Source organism: Vidua chalybeata, chromosome 6 (genome assembly GCF_026979565.1).
Source record: "Vidua chalybeata isolate OUT-0048 chromosome 6, bVidCha1 merged haplotype, whole genome shotgun sequence".
NCBI classification, from domain to species: domain Eukaryota; kingdom Metazoa; phylum Chordata; class Aves; order Passeriformes; family Viduidae; genus Vidua; species Vidua chalybeata.
Window position 1 is genome coordinate 51,061,767 of NC_071535.1, and position 12,739 is coordinate 51,074,505.

At 41.2% G+C, this 12,739-nt stretch overlaps 1 protein-coding gene across 1 annotated transcript in view; it reads right to left on the bottom strand.

Annotated features, from left to right (window-relative positions):
* PDE3B (phosphodiesterase 3B) overlaps positions 1-12,124 on the bottom strand; it is an 82,742-nt gene extending 70,618 nt beyond the window's left edge. The window contains exon 1 of the mRNA XM_053944771.1: positions 10,917-12,124. Coding sequence (XP_053800746.1) covers positions 10,917-11,909 — 993 coding nt within the window. The 5' untranslated portion in view covers positions 11,910-12,124. The remainder of the gene's footprint in view (positions 1-10,916) is intronic.
* Between the last annotated feature and the right edge of the window lie 615 nt (positions 12,125-12,739).

Sequence of the window (12,739 nt, forward strand, 5' to 3'; positions counted from 1 at the left end):
GAAAAGGTAAAAACAAGGACAAAGAAAGAAAAATTATATTTTAAAAAAAGACAAGCAAATAAGCAATTTACTTTTGAATGTTAATCTCCTGGAAAATTATTTTCCTTGTACTTTCAAGGCCCAAATAACTGAAAATAAAAATATGGCTTCTAAAGGCACACCAAACCTATCCATCACCAGACAGGTGAAAGAAACATAGCTCTAGGAGTGCATTCAAGACTGTTAACACTTGTTAAAGTTACAAATTACATTAAGCTCTGTGAATTTTTAAACAAGTAAGGACTATAATCTCAATCCTTAAACACTGCAAAACACATGTTCTTTTCCACTTGAAAGCTTAAGTGCTCTGCTGACTCTAGGGAGCTTCCTACAAGAACAAGTGTTAAGGCAAGCATGGAAGACTTACAAATCTTTAGAAAGGAGATTTTGACAGCAACTACTCTCATAAAAGACAAATTACATAGGACTAAATGTACCTTTAGAGGTACATTACTGAAGCTGCACTGACTTTTGCAGATACCAGAAATAGCATCTCTTTATTACATGTAACACACTTTAAATATTTTCCAATGTTGTGAGACACTTTCCTAAAAAAGATATCAATTTCATGTTTACAGGTGTAATATCAGTTTCTAACTTAATTTGTCCTGAAATGTTATGCCTAATAATGAGTTATGCAAATTTTACATGTAAGCACTGAGTTTTACTTGGTTTTAATAAGACTGTTTGAAGCTTAGGGTCTCTTATCTAGTTTTGATTTTTGCTCTTCATAAAAAATTCTTATCCATCACATGCAGGATAAAGTACTGTTTTTTTCATCAGGCCATTCTGCAGATGTCTCTGACAGTCATTGCCTCAGAGGATTTGAAAACACAGACCACACTTAAAGCTATAGCCAGCATCACATCTGCCTCTGCTCATCTATTCCCATTTTCTTATTTTCATCTTGACATCATAGAAAATCATTTGCAAACTTATTATTTTCAAACTTCTTTGAAATTCTCTGGCATATAATGAACAGGCTGCCAGTTATGAAAAATAAATGAAGTAACAGCAATGACAAAGAAAAAGACTGGTCATTAACACAAAAGCTGTTCCAAACTCTTCCTTCTCAATCCAACTTGTTCAAGCAGAGACTCCAAATAGAAGGAAAATTTAGACTTTGTGTATTATGAGGGCATGGAAATATTCTGCTGTGCTGAATAAAAACTAGCAAGAAATGCTGATAAAAATTCTAATTAATGTCTTCTACAACTGCCTAAAAATAAGCTAACAGATACTTAAAATACTTTCAATTGTGCTTTGCCATAGCAGCAAAAAGCTGTCATTTACATAATGGTAATAACTCATTTTAACTTCAGACAGACATATTACAGTTCTTTAATCATTAGAAAGATCCTAAGTAACATTCCACAGCTTTTTTACTATAAAAAAAAGAGAAAAAAAAAAACAAAAACAAAAACAAAAAAACCTAAAAAACCCTAGAAGATGCCTAAACATCTGTGCAAATAATCTATAGAAATTCTCTCACTGCAAGGTTCATTGGAAATCTGCTTTGTGAGCATTTTCCCCAAAAGTGATCTCCAAAAGGATACTCTGCTGCCCCAAAAATGCAGTTAGCTGAAACAAGGACAGAATGAGGACGCATGCAAGGTGGATAAGACAAGCTTGTTTGCATTTTTTATTTACGATATGAAATATACTGCTCTATTCTATACTAACATGTTAGGAATAATCATGTCATCATTAATGATTTCTTTACATCTGTGTCTCAGTGCCCTTTTGTATGGACAATCTCAGTGGAAACAGTAAAACCTGGTCCAATATTCATCTTTCCCTGAGCAAAATAAAGTCTGCTTCTTGCAGATCCGACTGGCCAAGAGGAAAGCTGTGCTAGCTGCCTTTACTCCTTCCAATTCCTTCAGTGCACTCGCTGCCAGAGCAGATGGTCTTTCACAGGCACAGCAGGATCTAAACTTCTCCAGCCTGCTAATCACACTTTCAGGTTTCAACACAAACTTCCCTGCCTTTCTACTCACACATCGGAACATAACTCCTTGTATCTGCAGAAATGTAGTTTAAATAAACTGAAATAAACTGAAATTTAATTTCATACTATGTAATGAGGGAGGGAGAATGTATAGGAAACTAGGGAATTGCAAGAGCAGGTATGGAAGAGCCTGTGAGTGTATTTGCATATTACACTGTCTAGGTGACAAATCAAATGAAATTAAGACCACTGTGAACAGTAATCAACATAATAATCACTTAAGAGTTCTCTCAAAACACATTTCTTTTTTTCTTTTTTTTTTTTTTTAAGTTAGTATCATTAACTGGACACTGGGTTTTATTAACTACTAACGACATCCTATGAACACAGAGATCTATCCTTGCCTAGGAGAAAGCTCACAAAGAGTCAGGTCACTTTTAGAGGTACAAGCCCAGCTGAGAGGCCATCTCTGCTTGTAGGGCACACACGGTGTGAGGTTCCTTGGCCACCCCACAGCCTTCACACAGGAGATAATGAGGTATCTGAGGGCCACTGTTGAGCAGTCATCACATATTGAAAAACAGGTGTATCAACACCTCCTGTGAAAGGGTGGGAAATCTGCTGGACAACCAGAAGGTACTAGAAAAAAACTGCTTTAAAAACTCTGTACTTCTCAAATCAGTAACTTTAGAGTACTCAATTTTAGAATTCTTTTTAAAGAATCTACTAGGCAGAACAAACAAAATTATATTCTTGAAGTGGCAAACAGGTATCACACAACAATACTTAGGAGGAAAAAATAAATATGTTGTGATTGAACATGCGATATCAACTGACTCTAAGAAAAATAAAAATACCCTAAATGGAAACACAAGACTTTAGCTTTAAGCTATAGTAGAAAAAAAAAGCCATGCAGACAGTAAACCCAGTAAAAGAATGTCTTTTTTACCCTTTAATTTAGCTCCTATCTTCTTAAAGGGCATTAAGTAATCAAAAACAAATGAAACAAGACCAGTAATGAAGGTTAAAGAGACATGCTAATACCATAGTGCCTATGCAGGGAGTCATAATAAAGCTGTTATTTCAATAAAACTGAAGGAATTTCCCTCTGTTAACTTAAGCTTTCACACTCTTTCAGAAAAGCTCATTCTATTTCATGAGCTTTGCTGACAAAAGCATCCTGACAGTAGATATTAACAGGCAGGTGTGACACAGGCTTGCTGTATCACCACCCCTGAGAGATACAGTTCTCCTAGTGTGAGGGAGCAGCACTGGCTGCTTTGGGCATAATGAATGAACTCACCCCAAATTAAACTCCATTCCTATTTCTGTGACCATCATCAGCATGGATACAGCTAAACCAACATACCTGTAATGCTATTTCACACCAAAAAGCCTGTGATTTTCCTCATAAAACCAAATCCAAAGCACTCAAATCCAGTCTCATATGGTACCCTTTCTACAGTATCTTGAATAACTTAAAAATAGGAAATTATAGAGGGAAAATATCATTTTCATATTCCATAAAACAAACTTTTATTTCTCAAATGAGCAACAAATGGAACATTTGCTGCAAACATGCCTTTAACTTAGTGACGGTATTTCGGTTTGCATAAAGGGACACTAAGGTTGGCAACTCAATACTTGGTAACAAAATTGTCAACATTACCATTTGATCAGGCATTGAATTGGAAATATGCCAGGTTTTTTTCACACACCCCTGTACAAACTGAAGTGAACACTGGTTGTCACGAATGTTCTGCATAACAGCACTGTTTTTCATAAATATTGAACTATCAAACAAATAGAGGGATATAAAAAACTACTTGAGTATCAGTGCCCTGGACTGGCCCTCTCCCAGTAAATTTGCACTTGTTTCAAAGGAATTTGCTACATAAAAAAAGCTCTGTGTGAAAAAGTGAGAATGGCCCAACACATCAAAACTTACTCCTTACCAGCTGCCCGTATTGATATAAATGATGTCCTTCTCCAGCTGAATGATCCATTTTCAAATACAAAACTGCTTTGGAAGCTGACATTTTGTTTCAGCAGTCATGCCTTGTTATGGCCCTTCCAGTTCCTAGAACAGTTTATTTTGCCACACTCATCAATAAGGCCATTCACTTCTCTGGTCTTCCTTAAGCACAGAGTTCCCTGACCTATTTCTTTCACAAATATCGGTAACATTTTCCTTCCCCAAATATCATCATCTGCCAGTTTACTTGTTACCCTGTGAACTCTCATTTAGTAACATTCATGGCTCCTGTCTGTTTTGAAGGCTCTAGCACAATTTTACTGCCACTGGATTCTTAAAGTTATTGATCCTTTTTATGCTTCAATAACAATCACTCAGACATTGCACAGTCTGCACTGACCAATCCAAGCCCTAGTTTTAACCTTAAATTTTCATTTCTGCTATTGAGTTGCAGGAAAGTCCCCTTTTTTTTTTCACCATTAAAATTTATTCTGCAGTGTTGTTGCATCTTGTTGAGCATTGTTTTTTTTCAGCCACTGGGAAGGGCATGTTTAAATTCAACATTTCCTTTCACTCTCTTTTATTCTCATCTTCAACTATTCTTTACTATGTGGAGCTTGCTCTCCACTAGTTTTATCCTAAAAAAACAGTGAGATTCCAGCAAAATATTCTATGTCTGTACCCTCCTGTGGTCTGTCCTCTCTTTTCTCATTTGGCAGACAGAACTTTTTACATCAACAATAGAACAGACTACATCCCCCAATTTCCCTGCCTGTAATCCTCAATCTTTGCACAAAAGTACAAGATTTACTCTTTCCCATCTTCAGCAACTGGTATCTAAAAGTTATATTTGGCTTTGTTCAGTGATTACTTTAGAGGGTGTTAAGGCTGCATGAAGTCTTCATTTTAAAGTATCAGAAAAGCAAAACAGGAATAAAAAAGCTTTTTTAAGAAATATAAGTTTCCAACCAAATGTCACATAGGGCTCAGGCTGTGACAGACTCCCCACCCCACCTGCATCATTCTGGTGTCCACTCATGACATGAGATACTGTCATGGGGATTCTGAGAGTTCAGCTCACACTGCAGACTTGCCCTGCATATTCTGTAGGGTTTCTTCACTTCCCATTAATGTTCTCTTCATAAAATTTGCTTAGATTTGATCTTGTAAGGCCAATTTACTACAATCAATTCCATTGCTCAAGTTCAATTATTAGAATAGTACTATCAGGCATATACATGCACAGACATACATAGTGTCGAAATATGAGTATTTTCTCAGGAAAATATACCAAATTTCTTGCCATTCTCTTCCCTTTCATATTTAATCTCCCAGAATACACTGTGCACAAACCCCAGCATGGAAGCTGCTCCTCTTTTTCATTCTAGACACTCTTCTGGGCACCTTTTGTTTTTCATCTCTCAAGTTTCTTTCATAAATTTAAAACATCTTCCTGGTCCAAGCTGAATATTAGTACTTTACGCAATTTATTCTGCTACTTTAATTCAACACAGTCAATCATGCAGTTGTTGGAACTGTCTCTCACAGCTTCTTTCATTTCTTTCCTACTAGTGCTCTGTAACATGCTTCCCTCACCTTCCAACAAATTTCTCCAGCATTTCCACAGCAGTGGTCTTTGATCTCCTTCCTTTCTCCAGTTATATTTTCTTTCCAGGAAAACACACCTGAAGCAACAGTCAAACTGCTTTGCTACACAGACAGCTCAGAGACACTCTTCTTGCCTGCTTTGACTTAGGCAGAATATAAACTGCCACCAAGTCTTGGATATCTGAAAGCCAGCTTAAGCTAAACTCAGCCAACAGAGTTCTTAAGGGCACTCAGTCTTCCTAAAACCCTTCTTGTCATTCTCAGTGGTCCCAGGTGAAACGGTGCCAGAGGATAACATCTTAAACTCTGACCTCTCTACAGGAAAACCATGACTCAGTCATCCTTTCTTTGTGGTATAATACTACAAGGGAGAAAGAGAAAGAGAGAGAGAAAGAGAGAGAGAAAGAGAGAGAGAAAGAGAGAGAGAGAAGAGAGAGAGAGAGAGAAGAGAGAGAGAAAGAGAGAGAGAGAAAGAGAGAGAGAGAGAGAGAGAGAGAGAGAGAGAGAGAGAGAGAGAGAGAGAGAGAGAGAGAGAGAGAGAGAGAAGAGAGAGAGAAAGAGAGAGAGAGAGAAGAGAGAGAGAGAGAAGAGAGAGAGAGAGAAGAGAGAGAGAAAGAGAGAGAGAAAGAGAGAGAGAAGAGAGAGAGAAGAGAGAGAGAGAAGAGAGAAGAGAGAGAGAAAGAGAGAGAGAAAGAGAGAGAGAAAGAGAGAGTTTTACCAACTTTTACTTCTCATTTCACCTTTCATCTAGCTCAATATATTTTGCCAACATCAGAGAGAACTGGACAGAAACAAGAGAATCCCACTCATCCAAAATATGGTTGCAGAAACAGTTTTCCAAGTCTGTTTTCTTTCACCATGCAATCCTCCTCTTTGCATATTCCTCACACTCAGCTGCATCCCATTGGAAATTATTCCATTCACAGCTCAACACACACTGCTACCTTGATTTTTCCCCATAAGACAAATCCCAGAGACAGAAAGATTTGGTGAACAACAGAAACACATCTTGCTATGTAGGTACAGCTGTGGTAACAGTCATTGGAATCATGAGTGGGAAACTTCAAACAGCAAAGAGCTTTGTCAAACACAAAGAAAGGAGAATTATATTTTGTTACTGGCTGCACTCAACAGATAAAAGTTCACCTGTTTCTGGGTTGCAAACAGCATCTGAGTGTAACAGATACTAAAAATCTGTTTCAGTATCAGATTATAAAATACACATTAACAGACAGTTTCTGCACTAGGAAGTTTATGCCCTGAAAACTTAAGGACAAAGTGTAATTGGTTTCACAAATAGGTAACAGACACAGATGTAAATTTCATGAGAAAATAAGGAATTGCATTAATTTCAAGTTACACAAATATTTCAAACTCCTGAAATCAAGTCCTGATGTTCCTAAGGTAATACATCAAAGATATGAGATAGCTTGGAACAGAAACTGGGGAGAGGTGGTGGTCAATCCAGCTCTAACCACAAGACAATTCTTCCTGTAATTAACAGAGTACAACATGAAAGCAGTCTTTGTCCATTAAATATCCCAGCTTTCCTACATGTTTAAACCTAGTCAGATAACCAGAAAAAGTGTGTGTCAGCTCTGTTTGCAGACTGTTTTGGACACGTATCATGTGTATTTAATTAGGAGGCCTATTCTTTACTCAAGGAAAAATATGAATATTCTTTCTGGGTTCTGAAGCTCCTGTGTAAGATTTTCTACACATAGGTGTTTGCTCTCATATACATGTCCACTATCAAGTTAAAGAAAAAAAAAGTCTTACTACCATATTTTTCAGGACATAATGTTTACAAGATCTGCAGTACTGACGAGCACTTTTTAGATTCCTTGATTTGGCTTTCAGACAAAAAAAATATATATAAAATTAAGCGCTAAATGTGCAAGAGTCAATAAAGATAAACCCTTTGATATCAGTAGCAATAGGTAGAGCTAACAGATTACCATCCAATTAATACTTGCAGTCTAAATATGACCTACACAAAGTTTGAAATACCAACTAATACTGCAGTCTTACTGCAATTCCTCTCTGTGTCAGAGATGAATATTGAAGTAAGAATACAAACAGCCTGTCTACTGCTAAAATCATATCAATTTCTATTGGCAAAAGTGTTAATGTAGTAGAGTTCAGAATAGGCATTGCCTTTGCAAAATTTTTAGCTGTAATTTGAGTCATATTGTTTCCCACAATGTGTATTCATATATTTTGATATTGGCATTTAAATATACTTACATAAAAACATAAAGACATCATCTGTTCAAGTTTCTTTCCTCCCACCTCAAACTAAGTTGCTAGACATATGTACTGCAGAAGAGTCACACACAACATTAATTTAGACACTTTGATTGCTAAAGTAGATATAGATACTCATAGAAATTGTAAGAATAATCTTATTTTACCAACTTTCCAGCCTTATGGTTACCATACCTGTTGAAGTCCAGAAAGCAATATCTAAGTATTTGTCATGAGGATTACTCAAATTTGCAAGCTTTTACAGGATCATGCTTACAGGGCCTCTTTCCACTTGTACTACAGAAAAAAAAAAAAAGATTGTTCCATCCAATTTCTGTGTGCATGTGCTGCTGGTTGTACATTCCCCTGTGTGTTAGTGTTCCATCCTGTTCCCACCCCCTCCATGGACACAGACCCCTTGGAATTGTTGGCTAAAAAAAAAACCAACAACCCAATCAAATAAATATAACTCTTTTCTTGTATACTTAAGTAGATAGAGAGTACATATAACCTCAAATCCACATGTTACTGAAAATTTAAGGTCAATACTAACATTCTCTATTTTCATCAAATAATAACTAAAATCTACACAAAATGAGATTTTTTTTAAAAAATAAGAACAATCAGCCACTGAAATAATCTCCCCAGAGTAGTAATGGATTCCCCAGCATTGGACAAGTTTAAGATTTAGCTGGACAGGGTGCTGGGCCAACTTGTCAAGGCAATGATTTTGCCAAGAAAGTAGGACCAGATGCCCCTTGGGGTATCCCATTGACCTGCTATTCTATATTTGACATAAACTTCTTCTACATATAAGAGGTTTGTGACAATCACACAAAATACATCTAATAGAATCACAATAATAACGTATCTCTCATTCATTAAAGTATTTCTGTCATGGTGGACCATCAGCATCTTCCTAACAATGTTCATTCAACTCCTCGAAATATTAATATTGGAAAAGAACCACTGTACTGCTTTATAAAGATTTGCAAAATGTGTAATCAGCCCTTAAAGAAAAGCCACACAATAGATGCTCTCTGAAAAGCATTAAGTACACACATTCCTTCAGTTTCAAGGAAGCAATATAAAAACCTTGTACTGTTTATTCAAATAAAGTCACACATTATGGGTTTACTTCTTCCTACCCCTGCCCAAACAATTGATGTCTTATCAGTTCTGCAATGTCTGATCTCTCTCCAAGTCAGACAGGAGATCAGAGGATTTAACCTGTGTTATCCTTGTAAAATTGCATATAAAATACAGCAGAGAACATGTATCTGTGGATCTCATTTAAACTCTGCGTAACAAAGCACAAATATTTATTGTAAAGCATAATAGATTATTAGGAAAATGAAGAATTTCATATCTCTTTGTTGTTCACATCTAATGATAACAAAGATATCAGATTCTGGAAGTCTACCAAAAAGTTACATTTTATTATGAACACATATGATTTAAGCATTGCCAATAAATCCTACGTATTTAGTTATAGTTGACATTTATGATGTTACTTGAATAATAATGAATGCCCTAACTTGAAATATGCACATGCCTTTAAAAAGTGAGCTGAACGTCAAAGGAAGCTTTTAGTAACTTGCGTATGAACAAATATCTTCTATCATCTAGAAAGGTTAATGAAATCACATTTTCTGAGATTTCTGTGCTACAGACAAATGTGACAGCAAAGGAGAGCATTTACTATCCAGAAGGGAACAAAGAAAGTAAATTATTGTATGATAGTCCCTACATATCTTAACTGCTAGTAAAATATTTTAATGTTTCTTTCATTGTATGCATTAGATAATCTGCAACGTACTGAATGAATTATTTCTGAAGACTGTCACAGCATACTTGCATTTTAACCTTTTATGCAGAAACAATTACTGGATTAATCACTGCAAACAATTACTGTATTAATTTTGTTGGGCAAACTCAGGGGGGAAATGCTCGAAAACTATTCCACCGTTTCAGATTCACTTCGTATTTCCTCAGACCTAATTCGCAGTCAATCACAAGACCTGCATTATAGAACAAATGTCAAGGAAAAACTAGAAAATTTCATTTGGCACCGATGAGTTTCAGCCACGACATTAACTGACGGGGGATTCTGCAGCAACAATCACTTCGCAGAAACTGTTCACTTGCACGTTTATTAAATACACTCCCCTCATTCTGCCTCCTACAACGGGCTGATAATCCACTTGCAGCAGCCTCCGGCCAGTTCCAACACAACTCGATGTTCCTGCAGTTGACGTGCAAGTACCCAAATAAAAACAAACTCCCCCCCACACACGGGGCTTTACGCTACAAAAAACAAGACTCATTGAAAAGTTTTCCGGGAGGTAGAAACCAACAGAGTTCCATTCAAGAAAAGTGAGCGTTTCGGGCATCCCTCCAACCCCTACTGAACAGCTCTCTCTTCAGTAAAAAGAAGTTTCTTAAAACCCATCAACCAAAAACTAACGTTAACTTAGGCGGAGCGAGGAGCAGGGGGTGAGAGAGAGGGAGAGGGGGGAACAAACGACAGTAATCTGCAGGGCAGAAGGACAGTTGCCACTCAAACAACGCCAGCACTCGATAAATAATATCCCTCAAAACCTGGTTTTAGCACTTGGTAATGGTTTTGTCGATAGAAAGCGGGAAGAACCAGAAGTGCCGGGCAGCTTAGAAAGCTGTGGTTTCTTTCTCTCGGAAAGGCTGCCAGACGCCGAGGAGGTGGGGGGCTTCGGAAAAAAAAAAAAAAAAAAAACAAAATTACACAGTAACTGATAGCTGAAGTTGACTGGTTTGAGGTTTTGCTCTAATCAATAAGAACGGCTGTTTAATAATTGAGATTGCACAAAAAGCGAGCGAGCCTTCTGTTCTACAGCAAATACGTTATGATTTAGCACCCACGCAGAAATAAAGGGTTATATCGATTCTGCAGAACCGAGCTGAGAAACCCGCTAAGGGACTAACATTCTCCTCCATTCCTCTAGCAGGAGTTTGTTAGTGAACAGACATCCAGCACAGACACATACAGCAGTCAGGAAAAGCTATGGAGGGGCGCTCATTCCTCCGAAAGTTTCTCCTTCAAGTTTCGGAGAAACCTACCTGCTCTCTGGAAATGCAAGGCAACGAGGGTCTCCTAAACATTTTGCAGCTGCCGTAGTAGCTGACCGAAGTTTCCCCTAGGGACACGCAGCTAGATCTCCTCCTGGGTCTGATCACAGGCACTTTTTCCTCCACGCTGGGGAGCCGCGGGTGGCGGTGATGCTGGTGGTGCGCTCCTCGGCTCTGCGCCGAGAAGATGCCGTGCTCCCCGCCACAGAGAGCCAGGAGGCAGCCTGCCACCCCGACCGTGCCGGCCAGCAGCGGGCCGAGCGCTGGGGGAAGCGCCTGGAGGCTGCTGAGCGACACCAGCCATACCAGGCTGCAGAACACCAGGACAAGAAGGCTCCGGCACAACTTCAGGGAGCTCTGCGGCAGGGTTAGCGCCGCCACCGAGACCAGCACCGTCAGGAGCCTTCCTAGGAACATCTGCGGCTCCTCTTCATGCCCCTCCGCGGGTAGCAGCCACTGCAGAGCCACGAAGTCCCCCGAGTAGCAGCACAGGGGCAGCGCCAGCAGCCACCAGCGGGTCGTGCCGCCGTCGTGCTCCCCGCGCCGGCCGCCGACCAGGTAGCAGGTGAGGAAGAAGGCACAGGCGATGCTGAAGAGGGGGCTGAGGAAGCGGGTCAGGCACAGCAAGGCGTGCAGCGGCCGCGGGCTCCGCCAGCTGCTCTCGTCCTGCTGGTCCCGGGCGCTGCCCCGGCCGGGAAAGGCCAGTAGCGAGAGGACAGCGGCGGCCAGGACGCCCAGGGCGAGCCGAGCCCGGGAGGAGGAGGCGGTAGGAAAGAGCAGCAAGGAGAGGAAGCTCTTCGGGGGGTCCTGCCGCAGCGGGGTCGCGCAGCTCTTCACGTATCCGTTCCGCAGGCTCTCCGCGCTGCCGGGCAGCGCCGCGGGGGTGGCCGCTCCGCCGCCGTCCGGCTGCGGGCAGTGCTGCGGAGCTCTGCCGGCCCCGGCGGGGGAGGCGGCCGCCTCCGCAGCTTCTCGCTCTTCCCTCATGGTGGTCGGGGACGCGGCAGGGGGAGGACGGCGGAGAGGCGCGGGTCGCGCTAGCTGCGTCCCGGCCGCGTCTCCAGCATCCCCTCAAGAGAAGGGCGCCGGGCTGAGCCGCCGCTCGTCCCCCGCGGGCAGCGGCGTCCGCGGCATGGTGGGTGAGGACGGGAAAAAGAGAGAAAAGGTAAAAGTCTGGCTCGTCCGCTCGCGTTCCTCAAACGGCTCCGGCGGCGGGCACTCGCTGCCGCCTCCCAGCGCCCAGCGGCGGCAGCGGCCGCGGCGGAGCCAGCGGGGGTGGGGGTGAGGCGGGGAGCAGCCCCCTCGCCCGCCCCAATTCCTTTCTCCCCTCCCCTCCCCTCCCCTCCCCTCCCTTCCCTCCCTGCCGCCCGCCTCCCCGCCTTCCCTCCTCCCCGGGCCCCGGGAGCCGCACTTCCCGCGATCTTTTTTAAAATATAAATCTGTATATCTGTGTCTGCCCAGCCGCCCCCCGGGACAGCGTGCGGGGCTCGGGCCGGCCCCCGCCAGGCGCCGCAGCAAGGGACGATGAGGAAGCGATGGAGGGGCAGGAACGCTGAATTGGCGCGACTTTGTGCTTTATCTTGTCATCTAGCTTCGAGATGCCGCGGAAAAGTTGTTCGTACGGGCTGTAAAGCACACACGGAGTAACGAAGTGTATTCCCTCTGAGAAGCATCACTTTTTCCTTTTTATTCCTTTTTTTTTTTTTTTTTTTTTTTTAGCACCCGAGAAGTAAGTATGGATTAGAGTAATTATCTACTTTTTTTTTTTTTTAACTAAGTTACAGACTAGACCTCGTTGCACGACCAGGTTTATTTGC